Source organism: Lissotriton helveticus, chromosome 4_1, assembly GCF_964261635.1.
Source record: "Lissotriton helveticus chromosome 4_1, aLisHel1.1, whole genome shotgun sequence".
Taxonomy (NCBI): domain Eukaryota; kingdom Metazoa; phylum Chordata; class Amphibia; order Caudata; family Salamandridae; genus Lissotriton; species Lissotriton helveticus.
The window spans coordinates 1,030,240,502-1,030,268,027 of NC_136063.1; the positions used below are offsets into that span (position 1 = coordinate 1,030,240,502).

At 41.2% G+C, this 27,526-nt stretch overlaps 1 protein-coding gene across 2 annotated transcripts in view; it reads right to left on the reverse strand.

Annotated features, from left to right (window-relative positions):
* ADCY2 (adenylate cyclase 2) overlaps nt 1–27,526 on the reverse strand; it is a 1,840,236-nt gene that overhangs the window by 1,142,433 nt on the left and 670,277 nt on the right. For both annotated transcript variants that reach the window (XM_078687629.1, XM_078687630.1), the window contains exon 4: nt 24,602–24,729. In XM_078687629.1, the coding sequence (XP_078543755.1) occupies nt 24,602–24,729 (128 nt within the window). The remainder of the gene's footprint in view (nt 1–24,601; nt 24,730–27,526) is intronic.

Below are 27,526 nucleotides of genomic sequence, written 5' to 3' on the forward strand. Positions count from 1 at the left end.
TATAACTACTCTCTTTAGTCACTTCAGTAAGTAGACACATTTTGTATACCACTAATCCATGAAAGCAGATAATGTTATTAGATTTGGTAGGCTTCATGCTTACATGTTTCTTCACAAACATCTGTTTAATCTCTGCTTCATGACAGTACATGAATTTTAGTTTGATTTGTACTGAACTATTAGTGTGCGATTCTTCTGTAACTTGGTTGCATTCGCCTTAAGTGTTCTTACTCCATATAGCATATGGCATTACTTTGTGTAAAAGCGCAGTACCCTTTCTTTGTGGTTGTTTCATTCAGTTCCTGGCCACCGACTAGCAGACTTTCAAAGTCACTTTATTTATCTTCAACATTTTACTCAGGTTGGTATTGCACTCAGACTCCACATGTGGCAACGTCGATTCTGCACTTTGGGCGACGGCAAACTCTCAGGAAGAGCCTTTTCAACGGACAGGCTTCGTATCCTTATCTCTTCGCCAGTTGTAGCGTCCTGCCAGCCAAGGTACTCGCCAATAAAAATGCCACACATTGATGTTAATTTTACACATCTTTATTGTGTTACATGTGAATCAGAATTCAACATTCTAAGCCTGTCTTCAACTCTTCCGTCCAACACTTAGGTTACAGGCCTATAGTGTACAGTGGGAACTAAAAGAGTTCCAGCATTCTTTTATTTAAAGGACAGTACAAAATAGACCATGTAGATGTAACTACTAAAGAAAAAACATGAAATAATCTTCAAAAAGGTAGCACATGGCTTTTGCCATAAAGCATACCTCTCTACATCAAACACAGAGAGTCATATGCTCCCTTTGCAACATCATTAACACTGGTGTACCCAGAGTATTGGTGCAATGGTGAAAAGGCATGCTCCCTCATTAGAAAAAGGTAGGACTTTTTGTAGCTTTAATAACCTTAGAAGCACCCAAAAACATTCAGCCCAACAATTAAAGTCTTCTAGATGTTACCGGTTTGAGCATGGGGATAAAATCGGAGCCACAATTGCTCCTCTTGCATGAGATGCCAACAAGCAACACATGGTTTTATGTATTAATGATTTTGTGGGTAATATTTGCTTTACTACTCTAGATATTACCACCATCGTTCTACTTCAGACCATATTTGGAAGTCCTATACACTGGCAATGGAATTTATTCAATTTTGATTCCTTTGCCATGAGTCACCCCATTGAAAAGTTTGATCTACTTGCTCCTGTTACATTGGGTGAGGTTTGTCTGTTTACTGACAGTGTTACTTCGTGTTAAACAACTGGAACAGACATGCTACTCGGTGAGCTTTATAAATTACTCAAATAAGTGGTGTTCCCTCTCTTTTTAATTGTAGTATTGGTAATAATGCATGGATGCTGAATTTCATCAAGGTGGGACTTAGTCCGCATCCTAGTATCTTTAAAAAATATATAAACTTTATTTGCCTCCAGGCTCATCTAGACCAATCCTATTGTTGTGTACAGGTAATTAAGTCTATGATGCATGGTGAATAATTATAGGGCTAAAGTCACTGCCTCTCTATTCTCTCCATGCTACTTTCTGTTTATTCTGGAAAAAGACCCTGCTGGTCATGACATCTCTGTTGCTGCAGTGATAGAGAAGGCTGAGTCAGAATAACTACCATTGACTCTTTTGGTACTCAATGTGAAAAAGTCATTTGACAAGGTAGAATCTCCATTTCTCATATTGATGAGGAGTTGTCAGAACCCCTTTCAGAGTGCCATGGGTGAGCAGGGGTTACCAGAGTCAACCATTGGGGTTGTGGCATTTAACTCATGCTATCTCGTGGCACAATCTAATCTAGTTCCTAGATATGGGCAAAAAATTACCCCTTTCAGCATGTATCTCTCAGTGTTAGTCCAGGTCAAGCAGCCCACTGCTCTTCCAGGGAGATGTAGGTGTAAGGAGTACACAGGTGCAAGACTCCAAGTGATTACAACAATGAGCAAATTATCCAATCAAATACAAGCTTTTATTCAAACAATAATATTTTCATGTAAACACGTACAGCCTGGGAACAACATACTAAATATTCTCCACAGGTTCTTAAGGTTAGGGGTTAGTTATTTCCTACTTGATAATGGAGGAGACTTCCAGATGTGGCCACACTAGTCCCACATGAAAACTGACCTTGAGAGACAATGTGAGCAGCGCTTGGTGCTAATTTGTGCAAGCTCCCAGCAGGTCCGATGGACTAGAACAGTGTTACCAGACCCAAAAGTCTGCCAGGAATCACAGGAGGATTGGGGGATCAGAGCTTGTGATCTCTAATGATCTTTTTCTAATGTCACATTGGGACTCCTCAGTCTTTAAGCATCACATGTCAGTGTCGGACATCCTCTTACTGCTTGCATGACTATGAGTAAGTGTTCTTCACAGCTTCTTTGGCACAACGTACAAGGTGATGGCTCTGGCTTCATGGTGGCCTCTTCCAGGCAAATGAGGGTTGCTTACTTCGGATGAACATGGATGATAGTCTCATCTTCACAATGGCTCCCCTCCTGGTCACTGGACGGGCTTTTGACTTTGACACACCCGCAGGGGACAGCACTAGCTTCCTGAAGGCCCCATCCTAGTATAAGAGCAGTGGCCAGAGTGGATGGTGGAGAGCCCACACTCTTGCAATGGCCCCATTCTGACTGGATATCTCACACTTTGCTCACTGGGATCAACTTGGCAGAATCCCCACTGAGCCTTCCTCTCTCCAGGTACTCTCCTACCACTCACAGGGTCCACTGGTCTTGGCAGATAGGAAGAAGTCTGGTGCTCAAGGCTCAGGGCAAGTGGTCTTGACTTCCTGAGTGATGGCCTCTCGCCCAGTAGGCAGAGAAGTTGCCTGCACTGTAGGCCCTAACTGTAGGTTGTTGTTGGTTTCGATATTTTTTGGTTGCCCAAAAATTAATTAAATGAATCCTTTTGGTATGCGAAGACAGTATGTTCTCATCCTACTGCAGGTGCAGGAATTCGACCTCCTTATTCTTAGATTAAAGGAGATACCTGGAATGTCTTTGAAGAAGACTAGAAGGCAAAAAGGGAGGAAGCCTTTTGTGTCTGGCTGATCTGGCAACGAAGGCCACAGAGTGGGAGCTGAACTACAGAGCTTCTGTGGAAAAATACAGGCAGCGGAGATTGAAAAGTTTTATGTTATGTATTGGGGCGGAACATTGTCTTTTTGTATGATGCGCAGGGACAGAGTGGGGAGACTTCTGCATTTTTCAGAGGAGAAAGAGCACCTTAAAGCGAGCTCCATAGCCCTAAGCAATCTGACCCATTTGAGGTGAGTACTTCTTAGGAAGTCAACACGTGCTGACAACTTTGGGGTATGATATAAGGGAAATAGTGAGAGCAGTGTAGGGAAAGATAACCTTTGTTTTCCTTCCTCATGAAAAAGGATTTGGACTCAGCTTCAATGCTGGGTTGCATTTTGATTTTGAAGTTCATCACATTAAGCCTTCTATGCCAAATAAATTATTATCGTAGATTCGGCTCTGTATTGATTTTCATGTCTCTATATTCTCTGATATTAAGGATATTTATGACCTTATAATAAAATCCATAAACGGAAATTCGAAGTCTGTGGTATTTTAAGCATGACTACATTGTAAGTATAATCTTGAATTGTTTACTCCCCTAAACCACTTTCAACAGGCAAATAAAAGACCATCTGTGGCTGAATTTAGTAGAGAAGGCAAGGACTAAATTTAGCATAAACACCACCCACTACCGCTCAGCACGCTGCATGCTTTTATTTAACTTTTTACTAATAGTAGTCCACTTTAACTATAACGGCCACATTTTTACATTTAATTATTTTAGCAGCATGATCCGCATTTACCAGCCGCGCGTATTTATTTATTTATGTATTTTGTTTACTAGAGTCCATGCTGCGCTTTACATTTATAGAGGCCAAAGCCCTTTCTTTACACAAACCGCATCTAAAGAAAGGTAAGCTGCCGACATTAAAGTGGAAGCGCCTCATGGGCGCTTTTACCCCAAAAAAAACATCTATTTGTTAACTTGACAAACAGATGCGTTAAAAAAAAAAAAAGCCCTCATGCTGAACTTTCACTTTAATACCAGCAACACCCTTTCTTTAGAAGCAGCTTCTCTAAAGAAAGGGCCGCGGCCTTCATAAATGTGAAAGCGCCGCATGGGCGCTAGTTAAAAAAACAAATATTTGCAATGCAATAGGTCTTGCATTTGCGAGAGTTTAAGCTATTACATTGCTGATAGCTTAAACTCTTGTCAATGCGAGACCTATTGAATTGCAAACTCTAGTTTCCTCTAGTCTTGATGATTGTCTATCTTATTTGGCATTGAAATGGTCTAACTGGTTAGTCAAAGATATCTAGTAGCATCTTTTCACAGATTCCCTCAGGGTTTACCATGCCTCCGCCATGCCCTAATTCAGACTTCGGGATAACTGGACTGCCTTTAGATAATCCTGACAGAGATTCTTTTCTGCAATACTCACTCTTGAACCGCCAGTCAGATTACTCTGTTTCATTTTTCAGATGCATACCAGGCTTACATTTTGCATTACGTCTCACTATTTCACTATTTTTTAAGGGAGTATCTATTCGAATTTCAGCTGCCGCAGGCATCAATATAGAGTATGATTCTTCATTGATTAGGCTTGAAAATGCTTTAGACCGTCACAATGATTTAATCCTACTGGCAGTTTAGATAGCTCAACTGCAGATTGTGGATTGATTGCAGTACTTAATACCAGACAGTAATTTTTCTGCAGAACTAATGCTTCAGATACATTGCACCCGAAGATTTAAATCAGCCTGGGATTGGTTTAATGAGAAAGACTTTATTATATCTCTGTCATGTCACTCTGTTTATTTTTGAGGGTACAGGTTTTATTGTGTCATGTACTAACTGACCACAGGTTTTATCTATTCAATCATATATGAATGTATTGATTGTCTACAATTTGAGTATCACTTGCTACTCATGGTCCCATGGTCACTGCTGCATTTAGCAATAAAGACATGTGAGTGGACACGCAAGTGGACACATGCTCAGCCTGCAGCCCACCCTCAACTAGGACAGCAGACCACTTCCACACACAAAGGTCTGGTTTCTCCAGCTGTACTTAAAAAGACTTGCGGTTTTGTATACATTTGTGTTACAAGTGCTTTTATGGATAAAATACCAAAAAGTTTGTAGTTGTGAAGTGTTGGACATGGCCCTTCTTAGGTGAATTCCCTAAACCGTTTTCTTTTTATTCTGGTTTTTGCTGATTCTCTTTTCCTGGCCTTAGGACTCAGGGCACTTTCCCACCATTGTAATGCAATGTGAAAGCATGCACGCCCTTCTTAAATTTGCTAGAAAATGGTGCTTACATGATTGGTTTAGGTGTTGAACCTGTGAGTGCCCTGTAAAAAGGCACTGGTTAATAGTGGAACAAAGCACTGGTTGTGCCACCCACCAGAATAGCATTTAAAACAAGTATCAAGCTTGCCATTGCAGGCCTGTGCAGTTGAGCTTATGTTTAGATCGGCATTTCTAACTCATTAGCCAATCCTGAGTGGGCCTTCCACTGCCACTAGAGCCACCCCCAGTATAAGCCCAGAGGGACAGAGCAAGTGGTAGGTGAAATGCAGGGCAGGTACACATTGGTGTTCCATGCCCAGATAGTGAAGAACCGCCATGTGAGTTTTCCTTACCTAGGAGGTTTGCTCTTCCCATAAATTAACATAGGGTAATGGTTAAAATTACTTTAAGCTGCAATAGTGGCTTGCAGTGGGGTAGCCTCATAATGTTTCCTATCATTGGATTCACAATGACAAGCCCTCTCCCGTGGTAAAGGTGGATTTGTAATTAATAGCTTAGAAATGCCACTTCTAGAAAGTGAATAAAAATACTGAGACTGCAAGGTTTCAGACAGAGTGTGCACTACTATGCACTTGAAAAGCGTCATGCCAAGATTAGCTGATGTGTTTAGTGATGTATTGTTTTGTTTTTGACACCATGCAGGGATACTCTTTCTCACCTTGCATTTTCATGAGCATTCAGCTCAGAGTCCTATTTATCTCTCATTTTGAGCGCAAACTCTTCCGCAGTAGAATATTGGGCTGAAGGTATGAGAAACATATAGGCACTTTTTCAACTTGGCAGATTTTCACTTGCCATGCAATTTTGACTCATAGCATGTTTCTAATCACCTTTTCACATTTGGTTCACATCATGACATGTTGAGCCATGTAAGCAGGGAACATTTTGGTCCTGCGCAGGGCACAGCATCACGTTGAACACATGGATTCAACCATGTGGGGCTTTTTTCATCTAGCACACCCACTGCTTTTCAACCTCTCATCTCCATGTAAGTCCTGTTTCCTCTTTTTGGTACTACGAATGTGCATCAAATCACCATTTTTTTTCTAAGAATAGTACCTCACGTTTTAGTACAGATCTCACGGTCATACAGGCCAACAACATGCGTAGCAATTGTTTTCCGAGGATGTACTATGGCATTTATTGATTGTAGCATTGTTTGTTTATAGATTCCTCTGAGGAAGTGTGCAATCTGCACCCGAAATGCATTGGGATAGAGTGATTTACTCCCATCATGTATGATTTTTCCTGTTGTAAGGAACTCAGCTTATGAGAAAAATTCGAGCTTATAAGAAAAATTCAAGCAATTAAAGCAAGATTCATGAAGCAATGCTTTGATGCAACTATGATTTATTGTTGGTTTAATATAATTTGTTTGTAGAATTTTTCCACATGTAATGTAAATTATGTTTTGTTAATGTCAGTCAAAATTGCTTTATTTCAATAACAAGTATCATAAAATCATCAGACAAACCTTTTTAAAAATAAACTATATACAGATAAAATGACCATAGAAAAGTGTAGCAAATACATAATATTTGATTGATCGTGTCATAATGACACATTATTCCATCGTGATACAATGTTTCGTTTTGATTAAAACATGAGTTAAAAAAAAGTTTATGATTAAAAGAATAAAATATGAGTAACAGTGCATTAAAGTTAATTCAAGCAATATTTGATCATTTGTCTTGTGTTGTAGTGTGTTCCCCATGGGGCTTGTAACATAAAATTAGGTTGGCCTTCGTAAAGCTTTATGTCTGATTATCCAGGCGCAACTCAAAAATGTTGCCACTCCGCAAACAATGAGGGTTCTCGCATCAGATTTTAAAATGTGTAAAGCAGTTCCATAATCCAGGGTACCTAGTTGTTTGCATATTGGTGTTTACCATATAGACCTTGCCTTTTCGTACGCTGGACAAGCAAACATCAAATGGACGATACTCTCTTTTGGTGCCCTACAGCAAGGACAGCCTTCTGTTGTCTGTTTCGGGGGTGCCATTTAGCAGACAATGCATGGACCAGGAGCGACCCAAATCTGAATTGGCTGCAAAGCGCCCTGTCTCTTGGTATCTGGATTATGTCCAAATATGGTTCAAGGCTTCTACGTTGTTTGTGCTGGAAAAATTAATTCTTCAGTTAGCCTTCCCAGATTTGGAGTGCTAAGGTCCCTGGCATCAATACAGTCCCAGTGAGTATGTTTGAGCTCAGGCTTGCTTGGGAGATTTTGGTTGTCCCAGCAGTCCTTAATGCAGAGAGTTATCATTAATTTCTTAACATTAGATATCCACGTAACCCCATGGCTATCATCTAGACTCATGACTTCTGTGAGTGCTTTGGCATAGTTTGTAAGTTCAGTGGCCCCCAAGGCGAGCCCTGAAAAACAGTGGGCATAGTTTAGCAATATTGCTGAATGAGCATCTGCCCATATCATACATCAGGGAAGTTAGTGGGACATCCCGGGGTAGCATGGCCAGATCCCTCAAAAACTTGTGCTCTGATCTGCAGATCTCATCGACGTTATCAAATCCCGATAGCTCGGCTCCATAGAGTGTAGAACTAACTGCCTTTGCATCATAAACCGTGTGGGCCAGGGCAATTGGCCTGCTTTGTGAAGAACGATGTTCTTTGCTTAGTGACTGCCCGTCACTCAAGAGCATTTTTATCATGGTGGGACCTCCATTGCATTTTTTCTGATAGACAAATACCGAGATAGTAAAAAATGCTGACTCTCTCCAAATGTGTCGCATCAAGGGTGAGATTATTTCTGAAAGATTTGTGGGGGTTGAGTGTCATAAACTTGGTCTCAGCAGTGTGTCATCCGCAAACAAGAGAGTAAGTACCTTATCACTCACCAGGGCCAGGGCATCCGCTGGATCTTCTTGCAAAAAACTAATCACCCCATTCACGTATAAGGAACACAGGTTGGGTGCCTTCACACAGCCCTGGCGTACTCCACTGTTTACTGGAATCCTTTTAGTCTAATGGCCTTCGGACCCCGATCTCACTTGTGCATAATTGCCCTCATGGAGATAAATCAATAAGTTGAGGATTGGTGGAAGGATGCCCAGGTCTCCTAATGTTTGCCACAACTGTTTCCTAGGGACAAGGTCAAAGGCAGTCCTTAAGTCTATAAAGGCAAGATAAAGACTGCCTCTACTGATCACAACGACTTTCCAGTACATCAGGAGAAGCCTAAAGACCTGATCCACAGTTCCCGTATTGGCCCTAAACCCTGCCTGATACTGGGAGATAATATCTTCATTTTCGGCCCAAGATTGGATCCTCTGCAGCAGGACCCTACGGACTACCTTCTGGATTGCGTCAATCAAACTGATTGGCCTGTAATTGTCAGGGTCCTCTCTAGCTCCTTTCTTGTAAATCGGGACCACCTCCTCCCCCTTCCATGATTCCGGTACTGGGCAACCATTGGAGATAGAATTAATTAGAAGTAAAATGTAACATGCCCAGTTTCGGTTAATTTTGTTAATGTCCGAATTAATCATACATCACTAAACACATCAGCTAATCTTGGTATGACGCTTTTCAAGTATTGTACTGCAACTCTGTCTGAAACCTTGCAGTCTCAGTATTTCTATTGACAGGCGATGGGACACCGCCACAGAGGGTATACACTGAAATTTCACCTAATTCTTGTTTCCTTGGTTTACTTGTGAATTATCAAAACCTGAGTGCATAAACGTCTGTTTTTTTCCTTTCACTTCTAGAAAGTGCGCATTTCTCTGCTCTAAAACTCTCTGTGTGCCTTTTAGTTTGACTCCAGTTCACACTGGAGACTGGGGAAGAACATCTGTGCATTCCCCAGTGACAGTCATAAAGCTTTGACATGCAACTGGAGCGTTAGACCTCTGCCATTTGAGGGCCTGGCTGGATAGATTGGAGGGAGAGGTTTAGACTGACACTTGGCCTCTGGGAAGACAGATCATGGCACAACTGAAAATTAAGATCTGCATTCCACAGCCCTACTGGCAGACAGGGCGGAACTGTAGGGGAGACATGTGGTTCAAAGGGAGCCCTCTGAACAACCCACACAAAGGCACTCTACAGTATAACTACAGGTGCCATACCTCATCAAGGTAGAGATACACTTGTGGAGATGTGCGAACGGACATCCTGAAACTTTGTGGCTCACACTTCCAGAGGAATCTGTTGTACACAAGGATATTTGCTGTCATTGGAAAGGACTGTGCACCCTTCCTGAACAGTGGCTGTCCTCGGATGACTACCCGTGCTCACTACACCACTGGAGTCAAGCTATCCTAGCTGACGACGGCTGATAGCCAGAAACCGGTCCTAGGATGCTTGATTCCGGTCCAGGGAAGACATGGCTTGGCAGTTCGGGGGGGACTGTTCCCATGAGGCACAGGGTCAAGACTGATTTGCATATGGCCATGTCTGAACTGGGGTGGCTTGGTGAGAAACATAACGATGGATCAAACCCAGATCTGTGACTGGGGATGAATGTTTGCCATTGTGCAACATTCCGTCCATCATCTTGTTTGTTTTGCTACCAGCTGCTGTGTGGCACCCAGAAGTGTGCTCTCCAAGGGCTTGTTGGCTTTCCCTGTTCCCTTGTGGAGGTCTCAGGGACATCAGATACCTCCCACATGGGTTCCACACCTTCTATGTGTGACACTGAGAGAGTGGTTCCCTCTTAAATGCCCAACTCATCTGCGGGATCCCAACTGTTGACTGGGTGTGAGTGTTTGATTGGTTCAGATACTCCATCCATCACCACCCCCTTTTGTACTGCTTGGATCCCAACTGGCAGCACACCGTGAGTGGGGAACTAAGTATTGTGCCTGGAGATCAGCCGAGTCCCAGAAGTATTGCCCGCATCTAAGGAGTGTGGCCCCTGCATCGTGGAGGCCTCAACAAGCATAATTGTCTTGTTGGTGGTGAGCAAATTCACCATTTGTAGAATCCAGCATGGCCCGCTTTGTCAAACGTGCTGCATCTCTCTCGTGCGACATGCTAGCTGCATGCTCATTGCGTGCGGTGTCCGATTTACATGTTGCAACCTCGAGAGGGAGGGCACACCTGTAGTAAGGCCTCATTTTACCTTATGCAGCCTTACTAAACTTGTACCTTTGTGTGTGACTGGAATTGTCTAGTGCAACCCAAATCAACACGTAACAGACATTTTGCCTAATTTCCACTGAGATACAGAATTTGCAACTCTTCATTGTGTTTTACCGGTTGTGTCTGGTGCGACCCATATCCATTCGCACCAGACATGGTTCCTCATTTCTAGGGATGTACAGAATTTGCAACTCTTCATTGTGTGTGCTGGAATTGTGTGGTGTATCTCGCATCAAAGCGCACCAGACATTGTGCCTCATTTCCAGAAAAGTGCGAAGGAGCAGATTCATGTTCCATTGTGCCTGGATTGCCTGGGCGATACTTCCATCAACCTGTGTCTGCCAGGGTGCATCCTGCCTCCAAGAGGCACCCCTGCTTCACCCCCATTCACAGATTGTTCCTTTTGTGCCCTCAGTGCTGCAGATCAACTGCAGAAGGTCTAATTGCACTAGAGCTGAGATTTAGACCTATCATAAAGTCACTCATAAGACTTAAACTCAATGCCCCTAATTCATCGATAGAAGCTAAAGAGGCTCTGTGTCATAAATGCCTTGCAATCCATCAATGTTCTCTCAACTCAGCTGAGTTTTCCAATCTCTCTGAGAATGATTGACTGCAGGGAAATCTGGGGGGCACATCGAATATTACTACACGGATACAGAGTGGTCCTGAAAGATCAATAATCCCACAAGAAGTAGTGGTCAGAGAAGTTAGAGAAGGAACACAAAGTTATCATATGTCAGCTGCAAAAGACGTTAACGTAGCTGAAGGCCAGGCTCGGACCACAAGTTTGTATAACAGCTAGATGGAAGACTGGAGGAAAGTTTGCAAGACTAATGTCTTGGAATATGGCTGGAGTTAAAGTGAAGCTCTCAGACCCTGAATGGAGGGAGTTCATTGTTCAACATCATGTTATTCTCCTACAGGAGACTTGGGCTGTGGTTCCTGCATTCAGAGATGGGTTCATTACATTCTGTGCCAACGCAGTAGCATCTAGCTCAGGAAGAGCCTCAGGAGGACTACTGATCTGGCTAAGAATGGCTCGTTCCCCAACAGCAAAAATAGTTCCATCAAATAGCAATGACCTATTGGGGCTAGAAATTAAAATAAATACCCACATGGGGTGAGATATATGGCTATTATCAATATTTATGTCAGATCAGTACCTCCTAACATCCAATCCCCTTTAGAGGACTATCTCTTCGACATGATGAAACACTTACATCGTAATAACCTAAAATGTAATGCAGGGGACTGTAACACGTGTCTTCCTAATAAGCAAATGAATATAGATCAATTGCGGCAAATATTTGATTTATCAACCTGATCGAGGGGCCCTGAGAAAGTTACAAAGAAACTGACTACGGTGGCAGTACCACTGGAAGGTTTAATTGCAGAACATGGCTTAAGGATAGTTAATGGCAATACTAGATCGTACTCCCCTCCCTGTACATCTTTTAAAAGAGGCCCTATTACTAGTAATATTGATTACATACTGATGGATCAGGCACTTTGGCCTTTCCTGGTGGATCTGACTGCAATCCCAAGATCAGATAATAACCATAAAGCTCTGAGTGCTACTTTTTTTAATTCTATATTTATGAATTAAAATGTTCCCTCTGTAATCTGCAAATATTTTGTTGAGACAGTGAGCAATAGGAGAAAAGTTAAATGGGCAGACATAGTGGCTAACCTTGCTACACAAACATTAATATTTGAGATATTTGTGGGAAATTCCTCCTCAAAAGCAAGCACAGAAATTGTCACTGCCAAATAATGACACAGTTATGGTCCCTCTTTGAAAAAGAGGGCAATCAGGATGCCTTCCTCAAAAGAAAATCACCCAGCTGCCTCAGTAAAGAATGTCGTCTCACAAAAAGCTCTACTAGAGGCTACAAGGAAGGGGAGTCAGGCTGAATTTATTGTTGCGGAGAAGAATTATAAAAACATCCGGGCTTAAGCTACAAGGAGCTGGAGGCAGAACAGTGGACAGAACTCACTAATACGCTTGAGAATAAGAACATGCAGGCTTTTCGGAAGCTTGTGGCAACTGACACACAGGAATTTGACTATTGCCTAAAGACAGCATTGCAGCCAGATACATGGATAGCACATTTTACGGAACTTTATAGTGAATGGGGTCAAGTAATGCACCAGGGTGAGAATCAGAGAGAGGGAATTTTATTGAGGAAAGTAAATATAGCAACTGAAAGGGGGGGCACTGCAAAGAGGGAGTCCTCATACTTTACCCTGATAGAAAAAGAGAAGGCACTTAAACAAATGAAGAAAGAAAAGGCCCATGGGCTAGATGGTATTCCGGGTGACTTATTCCTTTCACATCCTGAAGTATGGGTCCCCACTCTCAACCTTTTGAGCACTGCTATTATGAGGGAAAATAATATCCCATTTACCTGGCTTGGTGCTGCCATGATCACAGTCTTTAAAAAAGGAAATAGAAATGTGTCCTCCAACTACAGACCCGTAGGTTTATTGGATAATAACCCAAAAATGCTTTGCAGGCGTGTCCTGGCAAGGCTACAAATGTGGGTCTCAGATAAACATTTTTGGGGCACGCAGACTGGCTTTCGGAAAAAGGTTAGCACCATCGACCAAGTTTCTCAATTTATGGTAATGTGCTATAAGTATGTGACCTTGAAGAGGGACAATCTATATGTTACATTTATTGACCTGAGGCGGGCTTTCGATCTGGTTTCAATAGATAACCTATGGAAGGTTCTGGAGGCATATGGGATATCAGGTGATCTCCTCTGGATCCTAAGAGTCCTACCTACCGTTACTTTTGCAAGAGTGAGATGGAACATGGGTGGTGATTTAACTGAAAGTATCCCCATTAGATGGGGAGTAAAGCAGGAATGCGTACTAGCCCCGACTCTTTTAAGTCCATATATTGATGGGGCAGTCAAATGGCTAGCAGGATGCACGCATGATACACCCAAATTAGCAGGAGCGTCAGTCCAGATCCTAATGTTTGTGGACAAAACTCTGCTTATTTCCAGAACTTTCATGGGGCCTTCAATTGAAACTGGACTCCTTTGACACCTTCTGCAAAAAGAGGGGCTTTAAAATGTATGGGGATAAACACACATAAATCCTTCAGTGCAAGGGCGGTGATCGAAGGCTCCCCGATAGAACAAGTGAAACATTTTGAATACTTAGGAATAAGATTGTCAAATTTTAACTGGAGTCACCAAATCAAGAAGAGCAATTTAGCTCTTAATCAGAGAGCACAACAGAATGGGAGAATATATAAGGCTAAAGCGGGTGAAGAGACATCCCTGGCCCAGTGGATATATAGAACTAGGGTAGTGGCGGTGGTGGCATCCACCCATGGTGCAAAGGTATGGTACGGTATGTTCCCCTGAGGCTAAAACTAGCTCTAAACCCCATCCATGTGGTGTCCTATTTAAAGCCTTTGTTTTATTGGGTGAGGTTCTGGACAACCTTGGAGTTTGCCCCCTACAGGGGCTCCTTGGTAGATTTAAACTCCTGTGATAAACAAACCCGTACCCTATGATTAAAAAATGTTAAGAAGCAGTGTGAATTGTTGAAAATGGGAGATTTAAGGAATTTACCAGCAGAAATTGCAAAGAGTCTCAACCAGAAAGTGAAAAATACGTACTGGGAAAATGCTATGCTTCAGATGTCGTAGGACCATATAGCTGGGATCATGTCTGGGCAGTTTGTAAATATCAAATATTTACCTACGTTTGAGGCTTGTATGGACAGAATCTATCCCCCACAAGCAAAACATCCGTATGTGCAGTTTAGATTTGGGACATTACTCCTAAGATCACTAACATCTATGTGGGATAAATCAGGCGGCTCCCCAGAACACTGTCCATTTTGCCCACAGGAAATAGAATCAGTAGACCTTGTTTTTCAGTTTTGCTCCAGCAATTCACTTCCGTGTAAGAAATTGATCATTTCAGTCTGTAGGTTGGAGGGAATAAGGCACTATTGGAAAGCTTTAAAAATTTTAAAAAGTGATCTAAGCGAATCAATAGTTTTCTCAGTGGCTCGTTTTCTACTGGGGGCCCGGAAAATTACATCAAAAGGGTTGCCCTCTGGGAGCTTTAAATCCTTATGATCATCTAAGGACCAGAGCAGGGGTCTCCAACCGGTCGATCGCGAGCTACCGATAGCTCGCCAAACCTCTGGGAGTAGCTCGCGCTGCTATCTAATTATTGAGACGTGATTTAGACTTTTTCATTTTGTATCCCTTGATTCTCTTTGACAGCTATCAGCCCTTGCCCCCTCACACAAACCAGTTGCTCTGATTGGCTGAAGTGAGCTCAACTGGGGCAGGGCGGGCTGAAGAACGTGACATTATTCCTCTTAGTCACGCGCCACTTATCTATTCCAGGCTGGCACTGCACTTTGCATTTATTTTCCAATTGGGCCTCCAGGAGCAGCTGCTGCTGTGAGGTAAGTGGGTCCCTGACCGAGCAGTAGCAGACTCTGTAAAATGGACTCACTGCATGCAAGGCCCTTTCATTTTAACGTTGGCTACCGCTGCGCTTTAGATCTGCCTTCGGTAATAAAGCAAAGTGGCAGGCAAAGTTAAAATTAAAAGTCCTTTCAGGCACTAGGCCGATACCGCGGTGGCAGCCTATGTTAAAATGCAAGGTTCTTCCCTGCACTAATCCGCTTTCACTAACTTTACCACGCTTTCATTTGCCTTCGCGTAGTAGTCAGTGAAAGCGGCTCGGTGCATGTAGGTACCTTTGATTTTAGCATGGGCGGCCCACGTGCTTTACATCTGCATTAAGCAGGAATAAAGAGCAATGGCAGCCGACGTTAACACCAAAGGTCCTTGCAGGCACTGACCGTTACCACGGTGCCAGCCAATGTTAAGTCCAAAGTGCTTGTCGGCACTGAACTGCTTTCACAGTCTCGCAAAGGCAAATATATAGCGCAGTGTAATAATCAGTGAAAGCCTTTCACTGATTACTACATTTGCCCTTACCCTAACCCAACATGACCTGGTTGAGAATCTGGGAGTCTATGACATACGGACCCAACATCTTTTTAAAACTAATATTCGCCTCAACTATAGTCCTCCGGGTGGGATTTGTGAACCAATTTCTAAACATCTTGTTGTCCCTGAAGCCATCGTATCCCCACTTAGAGATAGACTGATGGTTTTACCTGTACCCCACCACAGCTAGCTGATTGTTATGACAGATCACACCAGTGAGCATATCATCCCTGGTACAATAGGGATTCACCCAACTGAGACAAGACCTCTGGTATCGCCCGGAGTCAGCCAGATCAGATTTTAGGATCCATACAGCCTTATTCATCAAGCCGAATTGCGCTCGCAAAGGGCCAGATTCTGAGAATCTGGCCCTTTGCGACCGCAATTTTTGCATTTGGGATTCATCATCCCAAATGCAAAAATCGGTAATTGCTAAATCGCTAAATTGCGAGGAATTACATTTAAGGAATCTCTATTTGAGATTCCTTAAATGCAATTCATCAACCATTTTGAAATTGCTAATTCGCAATTTCGGGCCGCTATTTACCGCGAGGTCAGACCTCTCGGTAAATAGCAAAAACGTAGAAAAATGCTTTTAAAAGCATTTTTCTAAGTTGCATGTTGCACACACACATGTCCTTTGGACATGTGTGTGCGCAACACCTGTTTCAATTTGCTTTTAAGGGGTGCTTCAGGGTGTCCTTTGGACGCCCCTTGCACCCTTTAAATCGCTATCTTATTTGCGAGTAGCAAATTGCTAATCGCAAATAAGGAATACTCCCCATTCATTCCTATGGGCCTTTTGGCCCATAGGAATGAATGGGGAGTTATTCCTTATTTGCGATTAGCAATTTGCTACTCGCAAATAAGGAATGTGTAGGAATCGCTATTTATTTAGCAATTCCTACATGAATACCGTTTTGCGAGTCCTTAATAGCGATTCGCTATGAATCGCTATTAGGGGTTCGCAAAACGGCCCGTTGAAGAATAAGGCTGATAATCCCTAGGGTCACCCGACCACAAATATACATCAAACGTCACACACTATTTCAATACTATCCTGGAATATTGCGGGACTGAGGAACAGAGGTGTCGCTCCTGAATGGAACAACTTTATAGAAAAATTTGACATCTGGGCCTTCCAGAAAACCTGGTCCATAGAGCCACTTTACCACCCTGGCTATGTAACCTACTACATCCCGGCACCCCAGGGCAATAGGGGTGGTCCATTTTGGGGTCTTACACTATCGGTAAGGAAGGATGTAGGTTTTAAGTTGCCGGTATTATCCTCAGTGAGTAGTGATATCCTTGCAATTGGGATGGTGTGCAGTCCATATGGTACTATAGTCATCCTAAATGTATATGCTAGAGGTCTCAGAAGGGCCTGAGATCTGAAACCATCGACGCCTTAGGTGGGTTTTTAGACAATCTCCCTGGGGAAGCCACAGTTGTCGTTGCTGGGGATCTAAGCACAACGTTTGAACTTCTCAATAGTGAGGGTAATGACCTTGCAAGAGAGGAGGATGAGCAATGGGGAATTCACCCTTAGAATTACCCCCAATTAAACGTTGGACTGAGGCTGCCACTCAATTAAAAACTCTTTGTTTAGAATTTGATTTAAGGGCAGCCAACGATTGATCCATCTCCAACAGACAAGGGTCAAACAATTTTAATAATGGTTACCACTCTAGTCGCATCGACTATCTCCTAGTTAGCTTGAACCTCTGGCACACCCTTGAGGACATGGCTGTGCAGGCACGCATGGAGAGTGACCACGACCCACTCTGCTCAAGGTTCATATTCAGGGATCCAAGGGCTCATGCACAACCTGACATCCTACCCACCACCAGTGATCTTCAGCTTTCAAATAACATGCGCCCAGTCAAATTGCCCATGATCCTAGAATGCCCAGAAATACTATCCTCGATAACTAGTGAGCTGGAAAGCACAGTTAAAGCAATGGAGGCATTCCTCCTTAACCTCCAACCTCCCAAACAACTTACGCTGTTGCACAACTCATTGTTTTAAAGAATACGCAGGTACGTCCAAAAATTGAGCAAGGCTAGGGTGAAAGACACGGAGCCAAAACATCATTGGTACAACCTTGATTGTAAACATGCCTGCAGAACTCTTGGTGAAGCAATTAAGTTGGGTGACGTGGCCAGAGTGCGAACCACTAGGTCTACCTATAAGAAAGCTATTAGTTGTGCCAAAAAAAGCCCGGGATGAAGATAGATGGCAGGAATTAAAATGTGCTTGTGATAGCAACAACTCCCAGCAGTTCTGGAATGTGGTAAATGGGGTAGGGGAGGATTAGCACAGTCCCCAGAAAACCATGGCGACCCTGATGTGTGGGTTAGCCACTTTGCCACTCAATATGCCTATGACGAAGTTGAGGATAGTCTACCTTTCCGGACCCACCTCTACTCTGTTGACAGGGTATTTGATGAGGCAGATGTTAGTTGTGCACTCAGAGCACTCACAGGAGGCAGAGCCCCTGAGATAGACTGTGTTCCTACCGTTATTTTTCTGCAGGACAGACCCAAATGGATTAAATACATATTATTACTTGCTAATGCCATTGCCCAAGGAGCCCCTATCCCGGACACCTGGCGGGGGCTGGAGATAATCCCCATATACAAAAAAGGAGATACATCTTTGCCTGGCAATTACAGGCCAATAAGTCTCATCAATTCCATACAAAAAGTGGTGGCCCGACTTGTTTTGGCTAAGGTTCAGGTCAGGATACATGGAAACGCCATTCTTACCCCTCTCCAGGCAGGCTTCAAGGCCCATATATGCACAATTGACCAGGTCTTTTGCTTTCTCCTCATATAGTGGCGGACAGTAGTCCTCGGCAAGGGCAGCATGGATGCTGCCTTTTTGGATCTTAAATCTGCTTTTGACGTGGTCTCAAAGAATGATTTGTGGGAGGTCCTGAAGGAGATGGGGATGCTACTCAATTTACTTTCCCGATTGCTCGCCTCCATGAGGAAAATTATGCACAAATCCATGCCCGAACCTCGAGCTTTATTGGGATATCATCCCAAAGCCCTTGAACCGGAAACTCTATTTCCACCTTAGATCAGGATCTTTGTCCCTAAAGTGCGAATAACAAAGGCCACACATTTGTCAAACACGTAGAAACATATTCACATGTGCTGTTTACCTGCCTTGCCTACGCTTGCCCATGCAAAGCGTGGTTGGCGCAGACTTGCAGGCATATGGGTACTAGATCATGTAGCACAGCTCTGCAAATTCACTGCACTGACTCATCACCTAGGTACACAATCCTGTGGAAAAATTCTTAAGGTGGATGTGGCATATCCGACCCCAGCAAATCATGGTTGAAAAATGAAAATGAGAATACTTTTCCAATCATGTAGGTGCATGTGGGCTTGATGTGATATTTGGGGTCCAACATGGTTTCAAATGTTTACGAGACTGTCTGAATTTTATGCTCATACCTTTGCCACGTTATGAAATGCACCATATAGTGATTACTTTGTCTGTCTTTTTGCCATTTTGTAGAAACATTTTAACCCGGATTTAACATTTTTGTATTGAATCTAATTTTTTATGTGCAATGCTTTGATGACTTGTATAGTCGAATAAAGCTTCCTTTGATGATGACACGTTTAAAGTGCTACTTGTGCGGGTGGCACAATTGGTGCTGCAGGCCCACCAGTAGCATTTAATTCACAAGCCCTAGGCACATGTGGTATATACTACTATGGACTTATAAATACATTATATATACCAATTGTGGATAAGTCAATCAAACCATGTTTTAGGGCAGAAGCATATGTACCTTAGCACTGGGTGGCAGTGATAAAGTGCTTAAAGTCCTCAGGCCAACAAAAAGAAATCAGCAAAAAGGTGAGACAAACAGGCAAAAAGGTTTTACAGGAAGATCACCCCAAGGCTGTCAGGTCTCACAACTACTAATATGCAAATTATTTGATTTGATATTAACTTTCTGCAGATGGAAAAATAATGTATGTGTATAAAACTAAGAACATATTAATGAGCGAGTGGTAAAAAAAAATGATGAGTTGGAATGCAATTTGTGCGTCTGGCATTCTCCCCATTACCTTTTTTTGAAGTAACACCCTTAATGGCTAAGATTAAGCCTAGATATGAGTACCATCTATAATGTGCCACTGCAGCCAAGCTATATCTGACTGAACAGGCCCAAAAAGGACCTGGCTTGGCAAGTTGGACTGGGATGTTCCTACTGTAGCAGGATCTAGGCCGATTTTAATATAGCTGGGTTGAATCTGAGGTGGCATGGTGGGCAAACAAATGATGCCAATTGAATAATATCTCAAACGATTTCCAGTGGTTAGACAGCTTGCAAGCATTGCCCCATTGCCTTTTAGGTGTTTGAGCCAATGATTATAACGAGCTAAGCTACAATAGCCAATTATTGACAAGGGCTGTCCAAAAGCACCTTATTATGTGTCTATCTATCATGTGTGTGGGTGTGTGTGTTGCTTTGAGGCATGATGCCTCGCCAGCCACCTAAATCTGTCTTTCTAGGACACCTTAAGATCAACAGGGAATATGTCTCTGAAATATTGGAGGAGTGATTTTATAATTTTGATGATATTCTATTATCTAGATGAACACGATGAGCTATTCCTCTTTCCTGCTGCAGTTGAATCAGAGATTCAATTGGTCATGTACAAGTGACTTGAAATAATGGAGCAAGTGAGACCTTTGCCATATTTTGGTCAGTTGTCTTGCCTTTACCCTATATAATTGGTGGAAATGTTTTATTTCAATGACATATATATTCTATGGGGAATAATCCTTGCTTTCTTTATTTTACTTGGGTGTGTGATATTTTCTGGGCCTTCTATAGACACAAGACAGCAGAGCATGCACACTTTTTTATTCAGTGATTTGCCCAAGGTGGGATCCAAGCTTGTTATTACAGATTTCCCTGTGCTGAAGGTTCATTATTAATGGCAATCAGGTAATCAATGAAAATGTATTTGCTGCTTATGTCAGCATACCACACCTAAAAGATCTTGCATCCTTCGAAACACATTATACAGAATGCTGCACACTCAAATAACAAGACAGATATTTCATGTAGTTACCTATCACACAGCAATAAACATAAATAAATACCCTCTCCATCCCCAAATAGAGCTCATTAGATATAGCAACGGACATGCACACATCCCACTCTTGATACACAATACAAGCCTCATTTTGATGGTGGACGGATGAGCGCCCTATTGCCATAATTTCGGGCTTGAAACCCAAATCCAACAAGAAGTCAGTGGTCCCGATAGCCAAATTACGATACAACTGTCATGCAGGTGGTCTTAAACATCCATTTTTCCTTTAAAGCTTGCGCCGCAGCCAAGAAAAGAGCACCATGTTGTACCTGGGCCATTCTGCGTAAATGTTTGGGGGGTACCACATGTGCCTCCTGGGCCCCATAGTAGAGGACCACAGGGGTAGAGGTCTCTGCTGCGGCCCCCAAAGTTTCTTTCCATTTGCCTTTACATGGCGGTTGAACCGCCATGTAAAGACAGAGAGAAATGGACATCTTAATCCCTACAGCGGTCCCTGTACAGGGCACTACCCCTGTTGTACGGATTACGGTCTGGCTGGCGCCCGGCGGGATCCTTGAGCCTTTTGGATGCAGCGGTCTTTACGCCTGCCAAAATTGCTCGGACTGCCGGCATTTAACTGGTTGTTGGACCAATACTATGGATGCCAGGTGGACCACCAGATTTGGGTATTTTAATTTCCAAACCCTTATCTTATCACATGGAATCAGTACACATAGCATCCATAATAATGTATCAGACACAACAAACATTGCTCAAATATATCATATAGTAGGATATCATTGTGTTCACAGCAGCACCCTTTCCTGAAAGAGCACATACTATTGCCTAGCGGTACAGAGCAGGAATATCGCCGCAAAAATATCGCCTAACATAAATATCGCCGCAAAAATATCTACAGGAAGAAATATCGATGACAAAAATATCGTCTGACCAAAATATCGACAGACAGGTAAGTAATATCGTTAACATTAATATAGTTGTAATAAATATCGTTTACAAAAACATAGTTTACAATAATATCGTTTTTTAAATAATTATAAGTAATGTAGTGTTTTTAATGATTATTTTTAGTCAAAGTACTATTTTTAGTAGTATATTATTATTTAATAATGTATTTTCAGTTGAATTTAGTATTAATAGTTCCGTAGCGGGTTGTGGGTTTATAGGGGAGTAGGGTGGGAAGTAATTTAAATATAATGAAATAATACATTAATTAATGTTTTAAATGAATATAAATAGTGTAATAAATAATAGTTAATTAATTTCAATTAGTTAATTGAATAATAATTATGTAATTAATTATGTTAACTTTTTAAATTATTTTTAGGTGTGTGTACAGGATTTTTTTAGTGAAAATGTTTTTGGGTAAAGGGGTATTTTTAGGGTTCAGGGTCAGTTTTCAGTTTTTGGGTAAAGGGGTATTTTTAGGGTTCAGGGTCAGTTTTCAGTTTTTGGGTAAAGGGGTATTTTTAGGGTTCAGGGTCAGTTTTCAGTTTTTGGGTAAAGGGGTATTTTTAGGGTTCAGGGTCAGTTTTCAGTTTTTGGGTAAAGGGGTATTTTTAGGGTTCAGGGTCAGTTTTTAGTTTTTGGGTAAAGGGGTATTTTTAGGGTTCAGGGTCAGTTTTCAGTTTTTGGGTAAAGGGGTATTTTTAGGGTTCAGGGTCAGTTTTCAGTTTTTGGGTAAAGGGGTATTTTTAGGGTTCAGGGTCAGTTTTCAGTTTTTGGGTAAAGGGGTATTTTTAGGGTTCAGGGTCAGTTTTCAGTTTTTGGGTAAAGGGGTATTTTTAGGGTTCAGGGTCAGTTTTTAGTTTTTGGGTAAAGGGGTATTTTTAGGGTTCAGGGTCAGTTTTCAGTTTTTGGGTAAAGGGGTATTTTTAGGGTTCAGGGTCAGTTTTTAGTTTTTGGGTAAAGGGGTATTTTTAGGGTTCAGGGTCAGTTTTTAGTTTTTGGGTAAAGGGGTATTTTTTGGGTTCAGGGTCAGTTTTCAGTTTTTGGGTAAAGGGGTTTTTAAATATAATGAAATAATAGATTAATTAATGTTTTAAATAAATATAAATAGTGTAATAAATAATAGTTAATTAATTTTAATTAGTTAATTGAATAATAATTATGTCATTAATTATGTTAATTTTTTTATTAATTTTAGGTGTGTGTACAGGATTTTTTTAGTGAAAATGTTTTTGGGTAAAGGGGTATTTTTAGGGTTCAGGGTCAGTTTTGGTTTTTTGGGTAAAGGGATATTTTAATTATATATATGTATTATTGTTGTTATATAAAGTAATGTGTAAAATTAATGTATATGTCCACATTTATTAATTTTATAATTAAAAAGTGTAGTAAATTTGTTTGAAATAGTTAAAAAATAAAAGTAATTTAATGTATTTTGTTAATAGTACTTATATTTATTTATTATTTAATGTAATTTTAATTATTTTAAAAAGTCGATATTTTTTACATCTATATTAATTACAACGATATTTTGGAGTCGATATTTATGTACTTACCTGTTTAAGTATAGGGTGTCGATATTTTTGTAAACGATATTTTTGCAACGATATTTATGTCAGCTATATTTTTGTTATCGATATTTTAACACCCTACCTGCCTAGCAACACACATTGAACCCTAGCACCGATCCAAAGATAGACTATTTTATGGCTATTGTAGCTCCTCAATAGGACACCGTACTATCAGCTAACTCATGCACATTCTAAAAACCAGCTACTTTGGCTAGCAGTTCATCCAGATTGCACAGACTCTAGCTGACAAAGGTTGCCACTCAATTCTTTATATTGAAACAACAAATGGCCTGAATCACTAAGGTAAACTTACAATTTTTGTAAGTTTACCTTTGATTTCGAATTCACAAAACATCATTTTAAGGGTAATGTAATGAGTGCAGAGACTCCTCAGTCGAGGCAGAGAACTCTGCACATAAAGAGATACGGCATGCCTATCTTTTTATGTGTGGAATTCTCTGCCGCATTTATCGAGACTCCGCACTCGTAGTGATAACTATCGCTCCTAATAAAAACTGAGGTCAGAATTTATCAGGTGCTGTAATTAACATCAATTTGCAGTGTTTTGTGGAATAACATGTTGGCTTTGGTGTCTTTTTCACCAAAATCCACATGTTCCATTATTTTACTGGCCATTTTACGCCAGTTCATTTCAGCAGATTTGATCTACTAAATTATCTTTGGAAAACTTGCTGGAGTGTAGTATTAGCCTCAAAATTCTTATTTCTCGTATGCACAGTACCATTAGATACCTCACATATCCAATTTAAATGGGTCAAGTGAGAGCATATGTAGGTTAAAATTTAAAAAACACCTTGTTAACTGATTTTCAATATTTCACTAATACATCAACTAAAAACGTGCATCTTTCTCTGCATAGAAGGATAAATATTCAAAATGAACATCAAAGAATGCATCAATTGGGTCACTTCATCATTACAATATTGCAATATATCAATGACAGGCATTCACTAATCGCATATTTGGCAACTTTTCTTTTTGTTAAAATGAGGCACTCGTGAAGCAGGGGCTAAATCCACTGAGATTCAAATATCAGAAATAAAAATGTATTAATTACAATTTTTGTGTGTGGTAGATCATAATTTGTTATAAAAGTAAGGGGATGCATGCAACAGAAATTGGGTATCCTTAAAGAGAAATTAGGCTGTAATCCAATATTGAGTGTGTCTGCTGTTTGACCTAAGCCGCTAAGAACATGAAGTTTCACCATACATTTTTTCCAAAATAGTCTGTAGCAAAGGTGTTGTGCTGGCTTTTAAATATTGTGATGTAAATTTGTAACCAGCAAGAAAGCTAGAAAATGTTTAGTGCAATTAAATGACAGTTCTTGAGAAATCATCCTTTGATACATCTTTGCTGTTTACAGACATCAGAGTTTAACTTTGTTAAGTCATTGGTCGTTAATATTTAACTCCTTCCTAATATCACTGAGAAAAATTGAACAAAAGGTGAATTTATTAGACATCTAATAATATCATATCCAGTTAAGCGTGGTAAAAAGAGTACTCACTTTATTGCCTCACACATGTCCAATCCCATTTTCACACAGTTCTTTGCATGGTTTGGAAGTGAAATCGGCAGACCGGAAACACAGTAGTAGCAATCACCTAATATTTTTATTCTCATGCATTCATTCTCCTGGAAGAGTAAAAAACATAGTCAACCAAAAGATGATTAATCACTGATATTCTGCAAAATATTTCAAAAGCAAAGGTTGGCAAAATAATCCTGCTGATCAGTCATGTTTCTGAATCCACGTGAGACATTGCAGTACAATTCAGTGCATCTTGTTAAACAAATGCCTACATTTTCATCAATCCCCAGCATTCAACATTCTGGTGAATTAATCTGATCATGAGATAGAGTTTAACAATGTAGTGGATTAAATGTTACATTCAAAGAGCTATGCATGTAGTGTTCACACAACAATAAAGGTTTCTAAATAGTATGGTTCTACGCACACAAAATGTCTTGAACTGTCTCATTCTAATTCTAAAAAGCAGATACCATTATATTTGTATGGGAACAGGACAACGCTGGCCTCCTTTCTATTTTTCTATTAGCTAGGTGTTACTACTCCAGGCATCACTGCAAAGCACGCTGCAGTGACCACATTATTTTTTAATTAAGACTTGATGAGAAGTGTCAGAGAGAGTGTGCTGTAACAAAAGTCTCTTTAAGAAAATTGAGAGAAGTCAGCTGGTTTCAACTGACTCCTGGATACATCAGACCTCAAAGCATAACATTCCACAAGCTAACATTCTACGTCAGCTTAGAGACATATCTCCCTCTCTTATACATACATCATAACATACATATATGAATAATCAGGTAACGTGTTAGATAATCACATCTAAACATCACATAAGGAAACATATGTTATTGTTCATAGAATATATTTGTAGCTAAGAATGCTGGACAGAATACTCAGGGCACAAACATGACATGTAGCTGGACTACAACAACGCTCGCTATGTAGGAATTACTGCACACCTCTTACAGAGACTTCAGACCATACAGACGCCCCAACCAGACTCATTCTCAGCCGTCCCTGATGAACCCACATCACACACCACCTCATGCAACTCCACTGGTTTCCCATACAGAAAAGATGGCAATTCAAGCTGTTGACCCATGCACACAAGGCTCTACACAACCAATGACCCGCATACATTAACCACCTCCTGAATTTCAACCAACCATCAAGAAGACTACGCTCCACCTCCCTTTCCCTTGCCCATGCTCCCCCGATCTACTGAAGCAGAAGTTGAGGATGCTCCTACTCCCACATTGCAGCAAGGGTCTGAAACAGCCTCCCCAAGCACCTCCGGACCATCACCTCACTTCCGGAATTCTGGATTGCCCTCAAGTACTGGCAGTATGAATAAGCCTCTGGGACCTGCATGCGCCTGGATACCCTATCGGACGATTAGCCATGCTTTATAAATCCTGATTGATTGATCAGTCATCAACACCAACTCATTGCAACCTTCCACACTTTCATGTGGTACAGTGCACTCCCTTTTCTTTTGATATAAAGCCATCCTCCTGCATTCCATTTCTGTGCATTTTCAAATTCTATCCAGTTAATATAGATATTCTTCACCTTAAAGGAACCCTTAAATATTGACAGAATAAGTTTTGCCAGATTTAGTCTCAGTTGCTTTATCAATCCTCCTTCGAGACATGCCTTCAACAGGTGTAGTACCTATCCACTCATGTAACCAACAAGGCACCTACTTTGATGCGCCCTTCCTATCTCTCATTCTATAAAATGGAGAAACACAAGTTTGACTATCAGCTGGGGTATGGACGCCTACACCAAGCATCTGACCGCCTCATCTAATCTCAAAGCCCTCTTAACTGCCATCTAAAGAGCTCCCTTGTCTAACCTGTTGGTGCTTAATACCTGCCCATTACATTTTGGATTGTAAAGTGTAGTTCTAATATGCCTAACTTCACTTTTAGTGAGAAAACCTCTCAATCATTCTAAAAAACAATTTTGTTCTATTGTCTGTTATGATGTACTGCGGTATGCCTTCCCAGGTAAAAACGTCTTTCAGAATTTGATGATGCTCATGGTGTTGACATTATTTATAAAGAAAACCTTTAGGCATTTAGAGTGAACATCCACTATGACAGCAGCAAACTGCTGTGCTTCTGGGAGGAATAAAAATGGATCAATGAAATCTAAACAAATCTTAACCCAGTGCAAACCTGGATTATCAATATGTTGAGAATGGCTACTTTTGTTAACTACCATTTATAACTGCTCCTCACCTTCTTTGTGTATGAAAAACGCAATCACACTTCTAGTTACACCTTCCTCTAGGCCAAACCACAAAAGTCTCTCTTTGAGCCTCTTCTTGGTCATTGTTTGGCATAAGTGTCTCCTTGGTGTACCATCAGTATGAGCCACTTTCTTAAATTAAAAGGAGGAATAAATATTTCCCCTCTCATGAATAGCTGATCATTGCATTTTGTCATCCAAGATCGTATGATAAGGTTGCACACGTATTAGTAAACAACTCTCCCTTCCTAGAATTCTCTTGAACTAACTTTACCACACTCTTAATGACATCATGCTTGTCTACAGCTGAAACCCAATCCTTAGATGAGATTGCATGAAAAAACCTTCTTAGTATTATTCACACAACATACAACTACTTTCTCAGAATCCAGATAATCTACTACTTCCCTCTCATTAAACTATCTTGATAGAGAATCTGCCACAGAGTTGTACCATCCTGGAATAAACAGTTGCCTGAGAGATTGCAATTATGCTGCAAATGTAACCCATCTTGCAGAGCCTTTGTTAAAACCACCTGGCGCCAGTGGATTATGGTCTGATCTCAGAATGATGTTTGCTCCACACCACATGCAGCTGATAAGGCATACTTTTCAATGATCAAATATTTCCTATCTAAAACACTAA